The sequence below is a fragment of the Oryctolagus cuniculus genome, chromosome 17, assembly GCF_051225735.1.
Source record: "Oryctolagus cuniculus isolate XC-2025 breed Fujian yellow rabbit chromosome 17, ASM5122573v1, whole genome shotgun sequence".
Taxonomy (NCBI): Eukaryota; Metazoa; Chordata; class Mammalia; order Lagomorpha; family Leporidae; genus Oryctolagus; species Oryctolagus cuniculus.
Window position 1 is genome coordinate 14,110,532 of NC_142883.1, and position 23,948 is coordinate 14,134,479.

Sequence of the window (23,948 nt, forward strand, 5' to 3'; positions counted from 1 at the left end):
GGGAGGAAGGGAGGAAGGAAGTAGGAAGGAGGGAGGGAGGGAGGGAGGTCTTCCATCCACTGGTTCACTCCCCAATTGGCCACAATGGCTGGAACTGCACCAATCCGAAGCCAGGAGCTTCTCCCGGTCTCCCACGCCGTTGCAGGGGCCCAAGGACTTGGGCCGTTTCTACTGCTTTCCCAGGCCATAGCAGAGAGCTGGATTGGAAGTGGAGTAGCCGGGACTAGAACCGGCGCCCATATGGGATACGGGTGCTTCAGGCCAGGGCGTTGACCCACTGCGCCACAGCGCCGGCAGCCCTGGTATTATTACTTTAAAAAGGATAAAAGTCTAGTACTGGTTGAATATTCCTTATCTGAAATGCTTGGATCCAGAAGTGTTTTGGATTGTGAAATATTTACATATATGGGGGATCTTCAAAAGTCCATGGAAAATATATCTTATGAAAAAACTTGCAGAATTTTTTGTACCAGATTAAGCTTATATCAATTCAATTTTCCACAAACTTTTTGAAGTATCCTTAGACATAATGAGATATCTTGGAGATGGGACACAGTTTTAACATGAAATTCATTGATGCTTCATACATACCTAGTCACATACGCTGAAAGTAGTTTTATAGAATATTTTTGGTATAACTGTGTTTCTACTGTAACCTGTCACAAGAGGCCAGGTGTGAAATGGCCTCATGTTTGGCACCAGAAGTTAGATTTTGGAACTTTTCAGATTAAAGACATTCAACCTGTGTATATTTTTTAAGGTTTTTTTTTTTTATTATTTATTTATTTGAAAGCCATAGTCATAGAGAGGTCTTCTGTTTTCTGGTCCACTCCGTAAATGGCCGCAATGGCTGGGGCTGGGCCAGGCTGAAGCCAGGAGCCAAGAGCTTCTTCTGGGCCTCCCACATGGGTGTGGGGGCCCAAGCATTTGGGCCATCCTCTGCTGCTTTCCTAGGTACATTAGCAGGGAGCTGGATGGAAAGTGCATCAGCTGGTTCTCCAGACGGGGCTGATATGGGATGCCTGCGTCACAGAAGTGGCTTAACCCAGGCAGCAGCTTAACGCCAGCCCTTATGTATTGTTTTTAAAATTACTATATATGATGATGTCTTCAGTGTAATGCAGGTTCTCTCACAATCCTGCATGTGTTAGAATAGCAAATTCCTGCCTCCATTGCTTTTAATGAAGTGATTGCTAGAACAATGCTTATCAAAAAACTAATGCTGTTTAAGGTAAGAACCAATGTCGGCCGGTGCCGCAGCTCACTAGGCTAATCTTCCACCTTGCGGCGCTGGCACACCGGGTTCTAGTCTCGGTCGGGGCACCAGATTCTGTCCCGGTTGCCCCTCTTCCAGGCCAGCTCTCTGCTGTGGCCCGGGAAGGCAGTGGAGGATGGCCCAAGTGCTTGGGCCCTGCACCCCATGGGAGACCAGGAGAAGTACCTGGCTCCTGCCATCGGATCAGCGCGGTGCACCAGCCGCAGCGCGCCGGTCACAGCGGCCATTGGAGGGTGAGCCAACGGCAAAAGGAAGACCTTTCTCTCTGTCTCTCTCTCTCACTGTCCACTCTGTCAAAAAAAAAAAAAAAAAAGTCATTTGCAGGAATTCAGTTTATGAAAATAAAATAGCAATATTTTTTTACAAAGTATACAGGTTGCTTTCTTATTGGGGGTCCTCAGGCTTTTGGTCTCTTGGGGTACCCAGATTGAGTAGGATCTGTTATCTCAGCTCCAGACATAATTTTCCTGTGTTGGTCATTCTAGCCTAGCCTAGCTTTGACCAGAACTCTTCCTCATTATTCAGAAAGTGAAATGCTTCTGATGTGTATGAAGGTTAAAGCTCTGACTTTTCTGCTTAAGAATTAGGTGATGTGGAAGCGTAGGAGCTAATGAGAGGAGTCTGACCTTAATTTGTCCTGTCATGGAACTGTCGTATTTTTATCTCTAACAATTAATATACTTAACAGACTGTATTTTAGGTTTGCTAATTATGTATCCTTTTCTCTTGCCTACCTAGTGAAAATGATATTACAGGTGTTTTGGACCATACCTTCTGTGTTGAACATAATGCATATGGTGAAATTATTCAGCATGAACTTAAGCCAAATGGCAAAAGTATACCTGTTACTGAAGAAAATAAAAAAGAATATGTCAGGTAAATAGTTTTATGTTATCAAGGATGAGATTTTTTTAATATAGAATGGCAGTGTAAAAAACATTTAAGCATTTAGGTAGTATTATTTATTGCTACAGAATAAGTTTCCACAGAATTTAGTGACTTAAAAATCACCACTGTCTTATTTCTTACAATTCCAGGGTTCGACTAGTTTGGGCAGAGAACAGGGATGGATGGCACACTGCTATTCCATAGATGTCAGCCAGGACTGAGAGGCCAGGATGGCCTCTTTGCTGACATATGTGAGACCTCAGTTTGGCTCAAATGGCTGAGGGTTCAGACAGTAATAATTGCCTTCCAACTACAAGTGTGCAAAAAAAAAAAAAAAAAAAAAAAAAAACAAAACAAAGAAAAACTTCTACAGTGCAGTTTTGCTGCCCCCTTAAACCAACCAACAAAAACAAAACAAAAAAGGTCTTGCAGAGGATGCAATGTTAAACTTACTTCTTAAAGTAGGGAACTCTTTCTCCTAGTTTAGAAAAGGGAATGTAAATAACAAATTTGACAGATGAGTAGTTCCAAGATGTGGGGACAGATAGATAAAGCAGTGCACATATGATTACAGGTCCCAGTTAAAAGCACAATGTTACACGACAGAGGTAGTTCAATGTGCTTCTTGTTGGGAACACACTTGTTCCAGAGTTTTTACAGTCTCCAGGAAACGATGAGTAGTTAATCAAACGGTGCTTACTATTATTGGCTCTTACTATTTATTCTCATTTTTGTTATGAGTACTCTACCTCCTTTTCCCTCAAACTTCCCCCAGACATAAACAAAATACCCACCATTCAGTTATATTTTCAAGTAAAACCAGAAAGATGATCTTTTTTGAATGAATGAGCTCTGTTCTGGTTGTTGGTGTATATGCTTAAGTTTATAAAAACATTTTATCAAGATTTTAACTTTAGACCCTAAAGTTTATTAGGAGTTTCCCAGATTTGATGCTGCCCTTGGTAATGCAAGGTTACAACTTTTTATCTACATTGGACCTGCCTCACAGTTAGGTATGCATTTAGCTCCTTAGTCTAAGATTCTTTTAGACTTTAGACTAAATTCTTATGCTAGATGCTTGTACAGTGCACTGTTGCTTGAGGGAGAGATTCATAGTTATTAGCAAATCTGAATATATATGGTCCTGTGAAACCCTTACCCCATCTTACAGGCTGTATGTGAACTGGAGATTTTTACGAGGCATTGAGGCTCAATTCCTGGCTCTACAGAAAGGATTTAATGAAGTCATTCCACAGCATCTGCTGAAGACATTTGATGAAAAGGAGTTAGAGGTCAGTGCGTTAATATTATGACAACATCTAGTGCAACAAGAAAGAGTGGCTGTTATTCTCTTAGCTTTAAAGGAAAGTTGTGTTTCTGATGCTTTTGAAATTTTGTTTTCAGTGCTGTGAGAATTCTTAGTTGTAAGAAATGTCATTTCATTCTTTGGAATTTCTGAGTGAGCAATCTCTTGTGAATTGTGAATATTCTTATTTAAAGATTTATTTATCTGAAAGTCAGAGAGAGAGATTGGAGAGACATAGAAGTCTTGTATCTGCTGGTTCATTTCTCAAATGGCCACAATGACCCAAGGATGGGCCAGGCTGAAGCCAAGAGCCAGGAGCTTCTTCCAGGTCTCCCATGTAGGTGCAAAGGCCCAACCACTTAGGCCATCCTCCACTACTTTACCAGGCACATTATCAGGGAGCTGGATCGGAAGTGGGCAAGCCAGGGCTCAAACTGGCACCTGTATAGGATGCTGGCACTGCAGGTAGCAGTTTTACCCACTGTGCCACTGCGCCTGCCCCAGTCTGCAAATAATTTAACACATGACTGTATTCTTTTTTTTTTTTTTTTTTGACAGGCAGAGTTAGAGAGAGAGAGACAGAGAGAAAGTCTTCCTTCTGTTGGTTCACCCCCAAAATGGCTGCCCTGCCAGGAGCCAGGTGCTTCCTCCTGGTCTCCCATGCAGGTGCAGGGCCCAAGCACTTGGGCCATCCTCCATTGCACTCCCGGGCTACAGCAGAGAGCTGGACTGAAAGAGGAACAACTGGGACAGAACCAGCGCCCCAACCGGGACTAGAACCCGGAGTACCGGTGCTGCAGGCTGGAGGATTAGCCTAGTGAGCCACGATGCCAGCCCACATGACTATATTCTTTTAACTTTAATGTATGTCCTTTCTAACTAAATCTGTTAACTGCTCTGCTAGCAAACAAATCTAATAGCATAGGGTTGACTCATCGTATCCTCATCTTTTATGATTGAATTATTATTCGTGAAATGGCCAGAGGGAAGTAGTCAGAAGGAGGAGGAGAACATAGCAGGAATGTCATCTGTTTTTCATCTGTTTATACAATGAATGAGGAATTTGGCCTTGTAATTGCCACTCCTCTAAGGAAAAGAATTTAGGAGGTATCTTTTGTGTTAGAAATATGCCCATAATCTTTTTTGGATAATATCCTCTCTGCAAGTATGGCTTAGATTCAGTAATCTTTTTAGGACCCTAGAGTAGCTTTGTGGAGATTTTGTTTAGTGGCATTAGGATTTATTATATAGTTTGTACTGCTAATGAAATCCTTGAAGTTTTAAGAAGAAAAAAAAGTGTTTTTTAGTGTGGTACTCTAATGAGATTAATTATATAAAATCTAGGATTTACAAGTTATATTTTATTCCACACACTATTGTGATTCAGTGTCATAAACAGGTTGGATTAGCTAGATGAGTTGGTCTTGGACCCTATGAACCCTAATGTGAACATTAATAGTATCAAAGTGATTTTGAAATTGTTCATCTGTACTGACCCTGCATTAGGCTGCCAAGCAGAGCTCTGTGTTCCTGTATTTTGTGTTTAATATCATTTCAAGATTATTAAGCACATTGTATAACCACTTGTTCAAAATACATTCTTTGAGTTGCTGGCACTACAGGTTGCTTTCCCAGGGGTTAGTAAAACAGATGCTACTCCCTCCCTATGACAGCAGAGAGAGGACTGCTGGCTGAGGGAATGAGCTGAGTTGCCCCAAATCACAAAGCTAGTAAGTGTTGAAAAGGAAAACAAATGTTAATTATACTCTTTGGTTCTCATTTTTTGTCCACTTAAAAAACTTCAGAATTCTATTATGAAATTAGAACCACAGAGGTGGTTCTGACCCTGTGGAGGAACCTACAGTAAGTAGGTACCTCTGGAGCTTTTTAAAATATAAATCTTCTCACAGTGGATGCCCAGAAATAAACCCTCTAAGATAGGGCCTGGTGTGTACTTCGAAAAGCTTCCCAGATGATGGTGATGTTACCTTTGATTAAGAACAAGCAAATAAGAACCAACACTACGAATCTATAGTTCTGTATTGAGGAATTTGGGGCATGGCTTTGGTTTCCACTGGCTGATGACTTGTGCAATATTTTGACAGCTCATTATTTGCGGACTTGGAAAGATAGATGTTAATGACTGGAAGGTAAACACCAGGTTGAAACACTGCACACCAGACAGCAATGTGGTCAAGTGGTTCTGGAAAGCTGTGGAATTTTTTGATGAAGAGCGACGAGCGCGATTACTTCAGTTTGTGACAGGGTCATCCAGAGTGCCTCTCCAGGGCTTCAAAGCGTTACAGGGTAAAAAGCCTGGGGACGGACAGGCCACATGGTATCACCCTTGGGGTGGGGTGGGGTGGGGTGGAGGTGTCAGTGTTTGGTTTATATGAATATTTTACAAACCATGTGTTTATGAACAGATTGTCTTTTCACTCTGTTTCTTACCTGCAACTTTCACATCATGATACCTTCTTCTCCTTCCTCTCTCTTGTTCCCCTCCCAAGAGCCTTTTCTGCGGGGTTCTCTGTGATTGTAGTGAGTGCCGCACGTTAGAGATCGCACTGTACGTGGTGATGCTCTGCCTTTCATTTTCTGGCCACCGTGCTGTTAATTCTGTTGCACATTCTTGTATGGGAAGTTGTCCACTTTCATCTTTACATCTCAACTTGGCAAAACATCTACCCACCTGGATGCCTCTCTTGTCTCCTTTTTATTCTTTTAATAGAAAGAGACAGCATGAGTCATAGAACCCATCTGTTTGGTCAGAGCACTTAAATTATTGCATGGCATTCAATCATTTATTTACAACCATATTCCATTTTTAAGAATTGCTTCCTTGGAATAGCTGTTTAATTTTTGGATGAACTGGTAATATTGCTAGAAACTGTGGTGCATCCTGGGTGGCAGCTACTTCCTTTACCTCATAAGCCCTTCATTTTCAAAGCTAATGCCACTGCTGGTGATGCGTGAAGAAACACAAGGTGGGTACATGCCTCAGCAGTGCCCCCTGCAGTGGGAGCGTTGAAGTCCCTGGGCAAAGCCTACTGAGCTGTGCCTCCCTTCCCTATTCGGAGAGCTGTCGGACTGTCCAGATGCATAAGAGAGGCTGCGTTTCTCCTGCACTCGGTGTGGGTTTCTGTGTTAACTGGAATTGATTGTATAGGCTGTTAACCTGTGCTGTCAGCCCAGTTTGAATCATGAAATTAAATTTGCATTAGGTTGCCATTTTCTGAATGTGTGCCTATGTATGTTATTTTGAAATTCTTATACTGATTTTCTATAAACGATGACAAAGGCATTTCAATTCTGAACTTTTTCTGAGATTGAAATGCTAGCATATTCAGGAATCCAGCCGTATCCAAGGGCAATTCCAGCTTTCAAAATCCAGATTCTTCCCTGCTGCCGTTGGTAGCATGTGTGGATTTGCCAGCCTTTCCCTTGCCCTAGACCCTGTGGTTTGTGGACCAGTTTCAGGCTGAGACTCGAGAGGCTGTGCGCGGGCCTGCAGCGATGTGACCCACATTTCCTCATTCGCAGGTGCTGCGGGCCCGCGGCTCTTCACCATTCACCAGATTGATGCCTGCACCAACAATCTGCCAAAAGCCCACACTTGGTGAGTTATTTTTGTAGCTTCTGCCCCTTCCCCCAACTCCATATACATAGGTGTTAGTTCACATAGATTTGATTTTTCATTATTTTTATTATTGGTAAATGAATTTTTAAAAGGATAAGCAACTCTTTTAAATAATTTGAAAGTTAAGATTATTCAAAAATTAGTGGGAAAAGCCCAAAGTGGTAATCTCTATTTTAGAGAAAGTACAACCTTTACATTTTCTGCATGACACAGAGTGATATGGCTGTTACCAGTGTATTTGCCAGACCAGTTTACTTATTTTGAATGAACTTTATAAATCTGATTTGCTTATTCACAGCTTCAATCGAATAGACATTCCGCCCTATGAAAGCTATGAAAAGCTCTATGAAAAGCTGCTAACAGCCATCGAAGAAACATGTGGATTTGCTGTGGAATGATGAGCTTCAAGGACTTACCCAGAACTCTATTTATATCCCTGCCGACAGCCTCCTTTCAGCAGAATTTCAAAGAATGCTGAAATACAGGAAAACATCCCCATCCCCCCCTTAAATTTTTTTAGGACACTGTGAGGGGAAAGGACAATTTTGAAATTCCTTTTCAAGGAATAAAAGGTCTTTATGCTTTGCCATGAGGCCACATTCAGCTGCTATTTAAAATTAATATCTTGAACTAAAGAATGCTGACTTTTCCTACATTTCCAGAGTTAGGCAGTATTCTACACTTTAAAGACTACTACTATTTTTATAAAAGGTAATCTATTCAAATTGCTTCACAGAGTTCACGTTTCTCAAACATCAAGACAACTTCAGCAGTCGGTACAAGTCCCATTTCATTTTGATTGAATACATGATTTTGAACAGCTCCTGTACTTCTTTGTAAAAAAAAAATAATAAAATTATTTTGAATTATTCTACCTTTGTAAACAACTGGCTAAAAGGATCATTATCTTTAAGAAATTAAGCCATTTACATGTTTAATTATGTTTTTCTATAACAGAGCATTATATTTTGCATTATATGTTTCAGCCTAGCTTAAGTGGGTTGTTTTTATATTTTTTAAGCATGAATTTCCTGGAATACAGCTGTATTACTTTTGGTTGTCAAATTTCTAAAGCAACCATGTGGTCTAAACTCACGTTTATTTGCCACAATGAAGTGTGTTCAGGGGCTCCCTGTTTTTAAGAAACTTTTTGTTAAAAACCTAATATTTTTATCTTGAATCAATATGATCAGGTATTTTGGATTTAGTTCATTTTAAATCAGAATACTGCATTCTTTTAGCTTCTTGCACATATGGGCGGGATAAGATTTTCATTCTTCTGGGTCAGTTTAGCATGTGCACATCCTAGTCCTGGAAACCACAGTCTGACAAGTGCACCTGATTATAATTACTGTGTGGATCAAGTAAAACTTTAACTGCTCAAAAGTTTAATCTAAAATTATGGAAAGGAAACATTTTTCTCTAAAGATTATTCAGCAAGCTATCAGCCCTGCTAGTACCTAACGGTGGAGTGGGAGGATGCTGGGGAAGATGAGCAGGGGATGTGAGTACCAAGGAAACAGTGGTCTAGCTCCGGGGGACACGTCACTGTGGGATTGACAAGTGCATTTTGCAAGTAAGGGAACTGCAGTCCCTTTGGTGTTACAGAAACGTCCAGATCCAGCTGTGAAGCCGTGGGGCATGCACGGTCCAGAGGTGGCCCAAATCATGGGTGAGGAACTGGAAAAATAGGAAATCATGGTTGGATTTTTCCATTCAACCATCAAAAATATGTACTATTTTTTTCTACATTGATTATGAAATAAGTGAGCAGGTCCTTTGTGTTTCACACGGTTGAGTGGGCTTCAGTCCATGTTCCTGAAGCTGAGAGGGTTTCTCAGCGACACTGCAGGAGTGCTGGTCCAGAGAGAAGGGGCAGGGAGAGGGAGGGAAGGGCCGCACTGGTGTCTGAGCAGGAGCCTTGAACTCCCCAACGCCCTTGACCCAGCAGCTCCAGGTTTCCTTCTCTTTTTGTATGTTAGAAATCCCACCAAGCTCTCAAGGGGTGGGCTCGGGGAGGGGAAGGGGGAAATAAAAGTGGAGATCTTGCTGCTTTAAAAGGAAACATTGAGAACATTGTGTGGTTTCCAAGTTCACTTGGCCACATTCGACTGCAACCAGCAAGCTGCTTGCAGCCCTGACTGCAGTGGTAGTGTGCTTGTGCTGACCTTTCTTCCAACACTGTGTTCCTGCTGCACTCGTAGTAGTACCGAGAGCATCGTGAAACGCACCGCGATGCTTCCGATGCTTTTGTCAGTAATTCTCAGCTTTCATTATAGCTCCTTATCAGTTGCAGGTCCATCTCTTATATTAAAGCACTAGTGCAGCTGGTGATTGTGCCTACTCTTAAAATCTTTCAGTAAAATGTAAGTACGTGATGAACACTTTATAAAATTGTAACTGACAGGGATGCAGCAGTGACGAAATGCTACTACCACTGTTGTTTTAATGTAAAGTAGAAAGCAGGCAAATACCATCGCTTTTCGAGTGCCTTTTTAACTTTGTAACAATGACTTAATACAGCTTTAAAAGAAATTACCCTCCATTACAGTCTGTAGTATCACCTACATGATATATGAAAAATGATTCAGATTTCAGTTTCAGAATTACCCGATTGCTTTCCAAATAGGTGCTAAGCAAACAAATCCCCAATCTGTCATTGGACGTGCACCTCATGTTTAATGTGAATATTTATTTCCACATGTCCCTCTTTTCTTATCCTTCCTCTAGTTCTGTTATTTCAGATATGAGATGTCACCTTTCCATGTTATTGCCTTTCCATCAAGAATGAATGCTTACTTATGAACAGTGGTTACTTTGTAGAGCTCACAGGCAGCGTGAGCTGGAGGTGAGTCTGTCAGAGGGCCGTATGTCTTAGTGTCGTTTAAATACATCTGTGTATAGTGTAATTTTGTTTTGCACATAGTTTGTTGCCCTGAATGGGTTTTTTACCAAGTCGTCTTTCTTGTATTTGTGGTCCAGAGCACAAGTTTCTCTTTTAAATACAGTGTAATTCACTTTATTTTACAACACTAAATCCGCTTTAAACTTCCAGTGCATTGGTAGGAGTGGAGACTGCTCCAGCCATCTTCGCGGTTTGGTTAAAGCAGCTCCTTCTGCTTCTGTTTTAAGCTGCAGTTAGCGGGTGCATGCCACTTGTGGTATTTAACATTCTGATGTTAGGGTGATGATTGTACCAAATGCTGAGTTGTTTTATTGCTAGATGTAATTAGTTCACTTTATGTAATATTCTTCCTTTTCTCAAACTGACTTTAAAAACAAAGTTTTATCATTTTCATTGTATTTGTATTTATTACAGAGTGTTTTAGCTTTGATATTCTTTGTATTTTCACTCAGTTGTTACATGAGCTTTATCAATAACATCTGTATAAATGGTTTTTAAGAATTAACTATTGTATGTGCCCATGCCGAAATTGAGCAATAAAATGAATGCTGTTTGCACTGTCACAGCATCGTTTCTGAAGAATACTGAGTTCGTAACTGCTTTGAATGACTGGTTTTGTAGTCAGCACGAGCGCTGTAACATGAGAAGCTGAAGCAGCGCATGTGTTCCTTAGTCGACAGCTTTGTTGAATTCCAGAGTGCGGAAAGCCCAGGACTTCACTCTGCCTCCAGGTGCAGCGAGGAGGAGGGTGTTTTCTCCTGCTTTGGGCACTGGATTGATTGGCAGTGGCTGCTACGGGCTGTGTTTTGAAGGTGTGGACTTTGGTGGGGAGGAGTGATTTGTTTGGTCACCAGGTCTGTTAGGGTCTGGAGGGCAGGGCTGTGGGGGCGGCCTCACATGTGCCAGTCATACCATGGTGGTGAGCACTAACATCCCCTGAATGGGAGGAGCAGTCAGTTCTGTTTTCCTGGAAGCCATGGACGGTAAGGTTTATGATTCACAACTCTGTAAATGCTAGGGGATGAAGTCCAGCCACGGGGCCGGCACTGTGGCGGAGTATGTGAAGCTGCCGCCTGCAATGCCGGCATCCCAGATGGGTGCTGGTTCAAGTCCCGGTGGCTCCACTTCCACTTCAGCGCTGTGCAATGGCCTGGGAAAGCAGTGGAAGATGACCCAAGGCCTTGTGCCCCTGCACCAGCGTGGGAGACCTGGAAGAAACTCCTGGCTTTGGATTGGCACAGCTCCAGCCATTTGGGGAGTGGACCAGTGGATGGAAGACCTCTCTCTCCGCCTCTCTGTAACTCTGCCTTTCAAATAAGTCTTAAAAAGAAAGTCCAGCCAAATACATGAGAGAAGAAGGAATGAGTGTGATCCGTTTGTCTACACAGTATAAGCTACAACAGGATGGAACCACTGGGAGATGCCATGTAAGTAGCAGTGGTACATTATTGGGCTTACCTATAGTTTGTAAAGTTTTAGTACATGAATGATTTTCAGTACTATATAATAGTCCATGAATTACCCAAAAGATTCACTTGACTAATGTGTGATGTGAAGTTTTGCTGCATGTGGTTGCCTGCAAAGTGTGCATTTTTGCTATAGTGAAGGTCAGTCATGTTACCCAGTGCATTTCTTATTTGTACCTGATATCCCAGATGCCTACAACAGGATATATACAACAGAGTAAGAATCGAGTCACAGGCTAAAGGAGGTAATTACCCAAAAGGGCCAGCACTTTAACACTCCTAACAAAAGACAAATCAGATTTTAAAGTTCGACTTTATTTTAAATATATTTATTACATCAGTTTCTAAATAACATTTTAATAGCATGTGTTTATGATGAACAAACTGGCTTGATTCATATAGAATTCTCTCCCCACAGCAACTGAATTTCAACATCCTCCCCTTGCGGAGTTTATCATCACTTCATTTGCTTTCTGTTGGTCAGAAACCTGAGGGGCCTCATGAAAAATTGCATTAATGGGGCCAGTGCTGTGGCCTGGTGGTAAAGCCACCACCTGCAGTGCCAGCATCCCATGTGGGCACCAGTTCGAGTCCCGGCTGCTTCACTTCCTATCCAGCTCCCTGCTGTGGCCTGGGAAAGCAATGGAGGATGGCCCAAGTCCTTGGGCCCCTGCACCCGTCAGGGAGATCTGGAAGGAGCTCCTGTCTTTGGATTGGCCCAGCTCCGGCTGTTTTGGCCAACTGGGGATTGAACCAGTGGATGGAAGACCTTTCTCTCTCTGCCTCTCTTCTTCTCTCTGTGTAGTTCTGACTTTCAAATAAATAAATCTTAAAAAAAAAGAAAAAAAAGAAAAATAGAATTAAAAGTGGTTTATTTTGGTGCAAGAAATTTCTGAGTTGCATAGTTTTCTCATAATACACATTTTCATGTACTTACTGAAGAATCCTCCTATGATGCCATTGTTTATTTTGCCTTTTTAAATTTTTCCAAATTTATTTAAAGGCAGACAGATAATCTTCCATCTGCTGGTTCATTCTCTAAATGCCCACAGCAGCCAAGACTGAGCCAGCCACTTGAGCCATCACCTGCTGTCTCCCAGGGTGCACAGCACCAGGAAAGCGGACCACAAGTGGAGCTGTAATTCACACCAATGGACTCTGTGATCTGGGATGCAGGCATCCCAGAGACCTAACAGCTGCACCAACACTGTCCCTCCTGTTTTCTGACTTTCCTAAGCAATAACCTATCCTTTCTGTCAATTCTTAATTCTTATACATTCCTACCTATTTCTTAGCTTTGTAAAGAGCACCATCTTAGACCTTATTCATATCAAAGTATACCTAGCACAAAGTGACCTGTGCCATTGGAGTCCCACCTGCTGCTGTACTTGAACTGTCCCAGACATTCTACTCTACTGCACTGTATGTACAGTACTCAGTTTTTAAACTAGTATCACACTTTTAACATTTACTCAAGAATATACTGTGGATATCTTTATTTAGATCTGCTTTATCATTTTTGCTTCCAGCGCTTACCTAGCTAGCCTCGTCTTGTGCATCTCTCATCCTTTCTGGTCTGCCTTTGCTGCCTTGCCATTAGTGTATCACTTTTCTCATGGTGCTCTAAACCCGGCTGGTTCACTAAGCCTTCCTCATAGGAAGCCCCTGCCTGCCGTTCCCAAAAGGCAGCACTGTGACCACGGCAGTGGATCCAGGGACCTGCAAGGACAACGGCTCTCACCCCTGCATGGGCCTCTGTTCTCATCTCTGCTTTCTCCATGCCCTCAGGGGTGCCTACCCCTACCCCAGTTCTTTTCTCATGCCTTCTGCCCCTCTATGGTTTTCATCTGCAAAGTCCCTGTATCCTCAGCTGCCCTGAAGCTCTTGGCCTTCTCCGAAGCCGTCCCTGCCAAGGGAGATACCATCAAGTGGGTTTTCTTTCTTCTCCTGTTCCCCCATCCAGAGATGGAGCCCACAAGTGCAGGATGCCTCTCTCCCACCTGCTGTCACTATACTCCTATGGCATGCAAACTGGTGCTGCTGTCTCCTGCCAGCTCACAGAAGCCACAGCGCACCAATTCTCTCATCTTCCAGCCATGCTGGAAAGATCTGCACATACATCCACTGTACCGGCAGGCTTAACTCTGTAGAGCCCACAGTGCTGGTTTTTAAATTAAGAGAATTCGCGTCTACAAGCACCTTCTCTATTCTTGTTGCTCTAACAGGCTTCAGGTCATAAATTCAAACACAGTAAAGCGTAAGAAAAGAATTTTTATTTTAAAAATTTCCTCAAAAATTATTGGAATGAATATAGATAAATCATTTAAAAATGATTCTTTTGGTTTATATCGTTTACTGGCTCATTTCTAGCTCTGTCCTGGTAGAGTCTCCAGAAACTTCACCTGTGAAGCCTGTCCTCACGGGAAGGGGCTCTTACTGTACTGGAAGGAGGCCAGCTGCAGCCGGGACCTGAAGCGCTCGGCCTCCAGCTCCCGGAAGAAGGCGTCGTCGCCGTCCTGTGTGATCAGGTGCTGCAGCCGCTGGACTTCGCGCTCCATCTTGGCTCTCAGCTCTCTCTTCGCCTTCTGCAGCGTCTAGAAGAGAGGGTTCGTGTCATCCGGCCGTTCACACAGGTGAGCAGGCCCCCATCTGCTGTTCCCTTGCCACCATCCAGCTCTTCCATGAACTTCACTGAGCAGGGCTTCTTAGAGACTGCCCCAGGGAGTCAAGTGTCCTGGATCACAGGTAGTATCGGGACAGCAAATAGCATGTCTATGATACTTGCAAAGCATTAAGTGTTGGACTGCAGGTAGAGTTTTTAATATTCTTGTAAAAGGTATAAGACAGTTGTTTTCTGTTTCCTAAAAAACAAATTATTCCACTCTGTTCATTATTACCTGGGCTTGAGATTTCTCTCTGGCTTTGAGTTCTTGACGTTCCTGTGAGATGGCTTCTGCCAGTAATGAAAACTGTTCATAAAGGGAAGAAAAAAGAAATCAAAGTGTGTTGCCCAAATGTAACAGATCTTATCCTCAATGTTCATAGGCTAAAAAATCTATTTTAATGAAAATGGGGCAATATACACTACGTACAATGGCCAGATATCAGCTTATTTTTCAATCCTGAAAACAGAATTTAGCACTTACAGGTTAGACCAGCCCTAAGTTAATACATGGACTTTTATGAGCTTCGACACGGGGCAGGGGTTAAGCGCACTCTAACAGGAGCAGGCACAGCGGGCCCACCTGGTCCTTATAGTAGTTCTCCATCGAGTCCAGTTCATTCTGGTGCTGTCTCTTTTCTTCATCTCGCTTTTCTTTAGCATAGTTTCTTAGGTCTCGTAATCTTTGCTTCTGAATTTGTAAACCTTCTTCAAACAGTTTCTTAAATATCTGTCAGTTATTTAATCATAAAAATAAAATGTGTAACTTTCATTGAGGAATATAATTATTCTAACTAGAATTGTATACTAATTATATTTCACAAAGACTTAAAAACAACTGTAGTCAGATACTATTCACATTCCACAAAACACACCCTTTCAACATGCATAAATTCAGTAGGTTTTGGTATATTCGGAGTTGTGTGTCATTTCAGAACATCTTAATTACGCAAAAAAGGAACCCTATATCCTTTAGCAGTCACACCTGGTTTTCTCCCCTCCCCTTGGCCCTTTGCATCTGGCTTCTTTCACTTACCATCATGTTCTCAAGGCTCACCCAATCAGTACTTCAATTCTTTTTATTGCCAAAGCATATTCTACTATAGGAATATACATTTTGGTTGTTTCCTTCTTTGGCTGTTACAAATAATGCTGCAGTACACTGTGTGGATCTCTGTTTGGATATATGTAACTCTACCGGACCTTCTGGTAACCTTTTGAAGATTTGCCAAACATTATCCAAAACAGTTATGCCATTTTACCCAGCAGCCCTGCCAAAGGGGTCCCACTTGATGCCCTCACAAACATTTAGCTTTATTATAGTGGGTGCCAAGGGTACCTCATGGGTTTTGATTTGTGTTTCTCTAATGACTAAAGAATTTTCAAGCAACCATGTATATTAGGTTAGAATCCCAGAGCGGAAACAAAGTACCATCAGTTTGCTCAAAGCACCTGGATATGTCCACGTGTTCTGTTAAAAAAATTCTTGGGAGAACATGTACTGACAACCATGCATTCATTAGTAGTATCTCTAGAAATATCTGAGTATTTAATCCAATTAACTACAATCATTATTTCAGTCTAGAGATGACTGGGAGACAGCAGACGCCGTGTACAGACAGCCCGCAGCACACTGTAACCTGATTTCAGGTGGACCCCCCCCCCCCCCTTTTTTTTTTAACATGCTCCCAAATCCCCACAGCAGGTGCTTGCTGAACGGGTGAGAAGCAGAATGAATCACGACCTCACATTCAGATAAGGGCCAAGGAGGCTGAGACCAGCTGGGATTGCACCATTAATAAAAGAAAGCATGGACAAGGGCCGGTTCTTGGGGCTAGCCTTTCAGGATCTGCATCTGGATTCTGAATTCAGACTGAGACAAGAGTCTTTCTTCAAAGAACTGGATAGAAAAGTCTACGTACCATCTCTTCCCGGGTCCTCATTCTCATCATTTTTGCCCGCAACTGAACTCTATAATCATCATAATACTTTCGGGCACGAACAATTTGCTGGCGATTTTCTTTTATCTTTGATTGGGTCAACTTCTGTCTGTGAATGCGGTCCTTAAACTCTTGCTAAGCAAAGGAAACGGAACAAGGGGTAAAGACAAGCTGCACGCAGACCCAAACTTCCACTCCCATCTCCTGCACCCCTTCCCCCCGTCTTTAAGAGCAAGGCAGGCACAGCAGGCCTGTGGCCTCCCACACCCTCTCAGCCTCGACAGGCCCTCCCGCTGCAGAGGGCGGTGCTGACCCTGGGCACTCCTGGCAAAGACTGGGGATCTCTGCTCCTTCCACCAGAGGCTGCTAAGCCACACCCAGATGCCACCTGAGAACAGCAGGGAGACGGCATTCTCAAGACTTGAAGCGAAGCTTGAGTTGCCCAGACTAAGGAAGGAAAGAGCAGCGAGGATGAAATGAAGTGCAGCAAGCTCTAACCTAGGTGTTCAGAGATTCGTATTTTCCCCACACCAGAGCAACACACTGTCCTGAGGGCTGTTTTGGAACTATTTAGGATTACAGTTCTTTCTCATGGCTTATTTCAATTGCACACTCAGGTGAGATTTAAAATCTCTTCACGCTCTCTACCTGGGACCTAAGAAGCTAGGAGAGAAAAAAGACTAAGTTCCCACCCCCTGGCCCCTACAAGGGGCTGTGGAGTACAGAGACAGGTGCACTACTCTCCTGCGAACCCTTGGCTTGTCAGGGCAAAACCCAGGGCAAGGCACTTCAGAGCTCACAGCCTCAGGTTTCCCTTTCAATAGGAAACGTCTCTGAGGTACTACCACAAAGACTAAATGAAACTGTGTATACACCTCCTTCCAGTCAATTTTGGTGAAAGCCCCAGACCAGGGATAGGAATGTCTGGCTCAGGGGGGCCACATAAGGCCACGAAATCATTTGGTCTTGCCCTGCCACCCCAATGGCAGCCACTACTTGCAATGCAACATGAATTTACAGCAGGCTAATTTTTAAGTTGAAAACTGTATGCCCCATGAATAATGCTAGCAATATCCAGAAAGCCCTTGGCAGAAGAAAGGTTCCCTAGCCCTACCCTCACTGCCTCCCTAGGCGAGTGTCTGATGTAAAAGCTGGGGGGACTGTTGCCCAGCTGGTGCAAATAAAGGAATGAAGAGCATCACTTCAAACTTGGACACAACTGGCCCTTGACTCACCAGTCTCCTGTTGTGCTCGTATTCTTTCTTGACAAGGGCAGTGAGGAGGTCATGCCTTCTCAGGGCTGCGTCGATCTGTAAGGGAGACACAAGGGCAAGGAGGTTAGGAACGCAGTGCACGCGATCCTCAGGAGCAGTTCTCCTAATTTATAGTCCCACCCCTAGAACTGACAGTAACGTACCTCATCCTGGAGTTTCTTCTTCGATCGGTTTTCTCTGTATGCTTCTTTTCTGAGCTGTTCAACCTGTGCAATTTGCTGTTTCCACATTTTGCTTAGTGTTGGGCCAGAAACATAGAGGAATGGCAAGTGCTCGAGCATGAGGGGCAGGAGACTGTGCTCATTCACCTTCACTGCGAGGGAGACGAGACGCCTTCATGTGAGCGCTCTGCGGCAGGACCCCCCCAGTCCTGGCAGACCACTGCCTGTCTCAGTGCTGAGCTTAAGAACAAAGCTCCATGGACACAATACTTTCGTTCCTTCTTTGACCAGGGTAAACCAACTACTTTGGAAAAAGAGAAGCTCCGCAGTTCTGACTGACGACATGCTGGCCCCACTGCTCAGCCGCTCAGCCCTCCTGGCAGGCGTGTGCTTCCCAGTCTGAAGCCTGCATCCACGTGGCCTCATTCCGTGCAGCAGGGCTCTCGGCACTCATTGGCACCAATAACCAACATGCAGAAGCTGGACAGCCATCTGCTTGCCTTCGAGCACTCCCACGGTTCTACCAACTTCCCAGAAACAAAAACAGCCACTGGAGTGAGTGAACAGAGAGCGAGGCTAACGCTGGAGCAGCAGGTAGCCCTGGCATTGCCTTGGTGCCAGTGAACAGGGCTCCCTAAGGTACTTGCTTGCTTAAGACTCAGTCCTCTTGACAGAGAACCAGCCATGTGGCAGTGATAAGAAGAGGAACATGCCACAGCTACCTTGGTACATGTTTTCAGTGTGTGTCCTTGGAACCCAGTACACACTTTCAAAGGTTGCCAGTTTTCCATAAAGTACAATTTTGTGGTTCTTACTTGGAACTGCTTTATTTGGCATCGGGAAGCCACCTCTTGGACTCTGAGTTGTGGTTTTTCTGGAGTAAGTCTTCCAGGGCTGACTACGTTTTGGAGTTCCTTTATGAACAGCTTCTCTGTGTGTTTTTTCCTTAGAAGCAGAGACAAAATAGAATAAAAACAAGAGAGAAGTCTAACAACTCTTTTATACATCACTTTCAATATCACATATTGACAAAAATAGCTGGCTAATCCCTAGCCAAACCACCTTATTTCAGATTTCTAACATCTGGTTAGTATTCATCTACTCTAAAGCCATTTTTGCCCTCTGGCATCCCTTAGAATTCGAAAAAGAACCAAATCAGTCACTACAGACTGAAACAGTCCTAGACCCTAACTACAACTACTATTAACATTTTGATATACTTGTTTCTTCGACAACTTCATGTAGATTAAAAGAAAATTCCTGGGACCAGCACTGTGGCATAGTGGGTAAAGCCACCGCCTGCAGTGCCGGCATCCCATATGGATGCCGGTTCAAATCGTGGCAGCTCCATTTCCAATCCCGCTCTCTGCTATGGCCTGGGAAAGTAGTGGATAGAAGACCTCTCTCTCTGTCTCTCCTTCTCTGTGTAACCCTTTCAAATAAATCCTAAAAAAAATTCCCAAGCAACTATTTAGTATGTTTATATCCTGATTTGTTCATTAATATTTTAGCATAAGCATTTCCTCATGCTTCCACTGAGTTTCTTATGTTATCCTTTTGAAAGGCAAGGTAAACGTAATGTTGAGCTTCTTAACACAGCTCTTCTCTTACTCCCCTATAAGTCTGCTGGCCTAGGTTTTTTTTTTTTTAAACCCTGCATTAGGTGAACTACTAAACCAATAAAAATCCTTAATAAACTGAAGTTTTAGGGAGAAAAAATGCTCATCTTCTTTGGTATTTATGTTTTACCATATTTTAGTAATTTGGCCATTCTGTGAATAAGAGAAAATCCTGCATCATGAAATGAAATCTTGCCTTTTTCTACACAGCTATCCTGTTTTTCTTTTTAAAAAATCATCTCTGTATTTTCCATCGATCTGATCAAATGGCAGTTGTTACAGTGGAGACTTTTACCCACTGTTTCCTCCTCCTCCTCATTTATCCTCAGAGATCCAACATTCTCTTGAACTTTATGTCTTCTTAGTTCCCTTTCAAATGCTTCACTTAGTGCCTACAGGGAAAAAGAACATGAGTTATTAAAAATATAAATGAAGAAAAACACTCACTTGAGGATCCTGCTCCCCTGAAAAAATTAATATTCACTGTGTAAAAAATTCCTTTCAGGCTCTTTCATAAATATACATTGCTTTAACAGATCTGTAATTGGGACAGAAAATGACATTTTAATAATGCATTTTTGTTGTTTTCTCAATCAGATTTTCACCTCACAAGTGGCTGTTTAATCCATGTGAAACAATGCAGGCCACAGCAAACAAATAAACTCACTATATTTCAAAATTCTGCTCCACAGAAACAGGAGAAGTCTGCTTGCTGAATCCCAACTCCCCCCTGTCCTGGGCACTCACCTCTCTGCAGTTCAAATGGCCTGTCTTGTCTAACTTACCAGAAAACTCCCTTCATCTCTGAAGCTCTTGGAAAACAACAATCCGCTACAACTTGGGCTACATCTGACTAGGTAATTTGCTTAGGAGCTCCATGAGTTTAATTTTGTGTTCCCTAACAGAGACGTAAGTTGTATCACATAATTTATCATCCACTCAGCTCAAGAATATTAAATGCATCTTAAGCCTTTAAACAACATGTTCAGGAATGGTTTAGTCCAATGGTTAAGATGTCTGTGTCCTACACCGGAGTGGTTCCAGCTTCCCGTCAATGCAGACCCTGGGAAGCAGCAGTGATGGCAAGCAATCAGGTTCCTGCCACCCTATGGGAGACCTGGACTGTGTTCCTAGCTCTGGCCCTGAACCAACCCTGGTCACTGTGGGCATCTGGGGAATGACCCAAGGGATGAACTTGTTTTGTTTCTGTCTCTCAAAAATTTTAAGTAAATAAATGGCACATTCACTGTAGCCATTTGGCAAAGGAGAAATGGAACTGCCTGCTGCCCAACAGTAGTCAAGAAATGGGGAAATACCTTTGCTTGGAACTGGCGGAATGCTGCTTCTTTTGGCTTGCGCTGCTTTTTCCTCTCTCTCTGGAACTGTTTATGTTTATTAACTGGAGGAGAGAGTGAATGAGATCTGTAGGGTGGCTTCCTATGCACAGAAAGTCCTGAAGCACAGAAAAGATACGCACCATTAGCTCCCGACAGCTAGAAATGTTCAGATGGAAATAAGTAGTTGGTTTTCAACAAATTCGAAGAGACTGATGAGTGAATACGCTAATGTGCTTTCTTCCGTAACTAATTTCTATTTATATTTAGTCATACCGAGACAACAAATACACATAAATGTGGACAGTCTCACGTACAACTGTACTTGAGTTCTGTGTTTCACTTTGGATTGACTTCCATGTGCAATTCCTGCCGTGCACTGTGGAAAGTGCACTGGTGAAAGTATCTGAAGTTATGCGAATGGAAAATTAAATTATTGCACCTGCTATCTCTTACCTGTCTAGGCTCCAGCAGTAGATGTCTGCAGTCTAGCCCTCGCAATTTACACCAAGATCTAACAAGTCACCTCATTCCACAGACCTCTCCGTGTTCCATCACTGAAAAATATGCCCAAGTATCTGCTAGTTGTGAGCAAGCAGAAGCACTCTGTGCCTTTGTGGAAAATCAGTTCATTCAATGTAGCTCCAAGGGTAAAAAAGTTGGCTAAATATCTTCATAAATATAATTTCCCATATAATTCAAATTTTCCTGAGCTTTCTTGTTTTCCTGCTCTTTTAATTCAAATCAAATTTAAATTGATTGTAAGAAGATATTTTAAAAAACTGACTTGTGCTATGTTTTAAATAATGGATGTCCATAATGTACTTTTTTAAAAAAATTTATTTGAAAGTTGGAGTTGAGAGTGAGAGTGTCTTTCATCCACTGGTTCACTCCCTAATTGGCTGCCAACGGCTGGAGCTGTGCAGATCTGAAGCCAGGAGCTTCTTTCACATGGGTGCAGGGGCCCAAGGACTTGGGCCATCTTCTACTGCTTTCCCAGGCCAAGGCAGAGAGCCGGATTGGAAGTGGAGCAGCTGGGACTCGAACTTGCGCCCATATGGGATGTTGGCACTGCAGGCAGTGGCTTTACCCACTACATCACAGCGCCGGCTCCATAATGTCGTCTTTAGAAATTGAAACCCCAATTAAACTAACATGTTAACTTAAAATGTTTTTCCACAATAGGATAATTTAAGTGTATAACAAGGGAAGACAGGGGCAGGTGTTGTGACACAGCAGGTTAGGTTGCCATCTGCGACACTGGTATCCAGAATTAGTGTCAGAGACCCAGCTGTTCCACTTCCAATCCAGCTCCCTGCTACCATGCCATGGAAAGCAGCAGAGGATGTTCCAAGTGCTTGGGCCCCTGCCACCCATGTGGGAGATCCAGATGGAGTTCCTGGCTTTGGCCTGGCCCAGTCCTGGCTTTTGCAGCCAGTTGGGTAGTGAATCAGTGAATGGAAGATCTCTAACTCTGCCTTTCAAATAAATAAATCTTTTTTAAAAACCTGAAGAACAGAAGTTACTGTTTAAGGTTGCACAGAGATCAGTTAAGTCTGTTTTAATTAAGGATGTGAGATGAAATAATTAAGAGAAGAACATTCTTGAAGTAGTAAAATGTTAAGAAGCCCTGGATGAGAATAAAACAGCTTCTAAAGAAGTAAAGAATGACCAAAGTCGATGAAACTTACTGCAAAACACAGAATTTTAGTTGCGGGACAACAACACAGTTGTTTGGAGTTGAACAATGGAAGATGGAAAAGTAGGAAGTACCTGCAAGGATGTGGTGATTCAGACTGCTGCTGATCTGAGTAGAACGTGGCACAGTAACTTAGGAGCAAACTGGCAATGATGCAAGAAATGCAGACCTCGTCATCTAGTTCTGCTAGATGGAGATCCTAGAGAACTCTGGAAGCCATCGGCATGTCCAGCAAGAGGGAAAATGGGATAAACGGTGACAACTAAGGTATACTGTATAAACTCAGTTAAAGCGCCGGTTCAAGAGTCGGCTGCTCCACTTCTGATCCAGCTCTCTCCTGTGGCCTGGCAAAGCAGTACAAGATGGCCCAAGTCCTTGGATCCCTGCACCTGCATGGGAGACCGGGAAGAAACTCCTGGCTCCTGGCTTCGCATCAGCATAGCTCTGACATTTGCAGTCACCTGGGGAATTGAACCACTGGATCGAAGACCTCTTTCTCCCTCTCTCTGTGTAACTATGATTTTCAAATAAATAAATTTTAAAAAAGCTAATTATTTGTATGTTTAGACAAATAACTAAGCTACTAAGTATAAAGTTCGGTAAGAATATGGTACCATAGTTAAGTAGCAGCTTGGGATGCCAGAATCTTAGATTGGAGTACCTGGTTTGAGTCCTGGATACTCTGCTTCTTATCCGACTTCTTGCTAATGCTTAATCTGGGAGATAGAAGGTGATGCCTCAAGTGTTTAGGTCCCTACCCTACTCAAATTGAAGACTCAGATTGAGTTCTGGGCTGCTGGTCCAACCTGGTTGTTATGGGCATTTAGAGTGTGACCCAGCAGATGAAATGTCTACCTTTCAAATAAAATGAAAATAAATACAAATTTCAAGTATAAAGGCAGGAGTAAGGGAAAAAAGTACCTATTTTAAGATAGATAGTAGTTTCACTGAGGGTAAGGAAAAGCAGAGGTCTGTGGGAAGATCAAAGGGAATGTAAGATTTGAAAGAGACAGGGAGGGAGAGAAATGATTGATTTCTACCTCTTGGTTCTCTCCCCAAATGGCCACAATAGCCAGGTCTGGGCCAGACTAAAGCCAGCAGCCAGGAACTCCATCCCGGTTAGGTTATCATCTGCTGCCTTCCCTGGTGCACCAGTGGGAAGCTGGGTGGGAAGCAGAGCGCTCAGGACTCAAACTGGCATTCTGAAATGGGATGACCACATTAACAAGTGGTAGCCTAAACCTGCTGCCCCACAACACTGGTCCCTCTTCTATTTCTTAAACACAAAAGGGCTAAAGCAAATACAAATGTTAACACCTGCCACTTCTAGATGGTGAAGATATGTGTTTGGTATTTCCAATTCTTTCATATGTTTCTGAAATATTTAAAATGAGAAAGCTGTAAGAATATATGGAACTGATAGTTCACTTCAGCATCCCTGCTCTGTCTCTCTGGGATACGTACCTGGCCTCAGCTTCTTTGGCCCATACTCCATGATGCTGTCACTGTGCTGAGACAGGGTCTCTTCCTTTCCACTCTCCACCGCTTCAGTCCCACTATCTTCTTTAGGATCTATCTTTTTTTTAATTCCATCACCCAAGGCACTTTTTAACATCTGTTGAGAAAATTCTTCTTAACATCTTTCAAGAGAATGTGAATTGGTAGCATTAGATATACAACCTTTAAGGAGGTTCCTCTGATGGGTTTCAGATGCCTACGCCTGTGTAGTGCTTAAAGGGTATGTATCAGTGCTATGGACTCTGCAAGTTTTTTGTTTT

General features: G+C 42.9%; 2 protein-coding genes across 15 annotated transcripts in view; one reads left to right on the forward strand and one right to left on the reverse strand.

Moving 5' to 3' along the window:
- Positions 1 to 10,597, forward strand: part of SMURF2 (SMAD specific E3 ubiquitin protein ligase 2) — a 142,321-nt gene extending 131,724 nt beyond the window's left edge. For all 6 annotated transcript variants that reach the window (XM_017349279.3, XM_089316792.1, XM_089316791.1 and 3 more), the window contains 5 exons: positions 2,015 to 2,152; positions 3,336 to 3,456; positions 5,576 to 5,777; positions 7,014 to 7,089; positions 7,409 to 10,597. In XM_017349279.3, coding sequence (XP_017204768.2) covers positions 2,015 to 2,152; positions 3,336 to 3,456; positions 5,576 to 5,777; positions 7,014 to 7,089; positions 7,409 to 7,508 — 637 coding nt within the window. In that variant the 3' untranslated portion in view covers positions 7,509 to 10,597. The remainder of the gene's footprint in view (positions 1 to 2,014; positions 2,153 to 3,335; positions 3,457 to 5,575; positions 5,778 to 7,013; positions 7,090 to 7,408) is intronic.
- A 1,183-nt stretch (positions 10,598 to 11,780) lies between these two features.
- The window catches only part of CEP95 (centrosomal protein 95), a 34,209-nt gene continuing 22,041 nt past the window's right edge, over positions 11,781 to 23,948 (reverse strand). Inside the window, exons 11-21 of one of the 9 annotated variants that reach the window (XR_016223521.1) lie at positions 23,635 to 23,785; positions 20,454 to 20,590; positions 19,433 to 19,529; positions 18,334 to 18,463; positions 17,501 to 17,670; positions 17,319 to 17,393; positions 16,066 to 16,218; positions 14,727 to 14,873; positions 14,379 to 14,450; positions 13,884 to 14,075; positions 11,781 to 12,309 (exon numbers count right to left, since the gene is read on the reverse strand). Coding sequence is in view for 3 of the 9 variants with exons in the window: in XM_008271719.5 (XP_008269941.1) it covers positions 13,899 to 14,075; positions 14,379 to 14,450; positions 14,727 to 14,873; positions 16,066 to 16,218; positions 17,319 to 17,393; positions 17,501 to 17,670; positions 18,334 to 18,463; positions 19,437 to 19,529; positions 20,454 to 20,590; positions 23,635 to 23,785 (1,305 nt within the window). In the remaining 6 variants the exon portion in view is untranslated. Of the gene's footprint in view, positions 12,310 to 13,732; positions 14,076 to 14,378; positions 14,451 to 14,726; positions 14,874 to 16,065; positions 16,219 to 17,318; positions 17,394 to 17,500; positions 17,671 to 18,333; positions 18,464 to 19,333; positions 19,530 to 19,583; positions 19,676 to 20,453; positions 20,591 to 22,244; positions 22,560 to 23,634; positions 23,786 to 23,948 lie in introns of those variants that run through there. The other 8 variants (XR_016223519.1, XM_008271719.5, XR_016223523.1 and 5 more) reach the window with 8 other exon arrangements.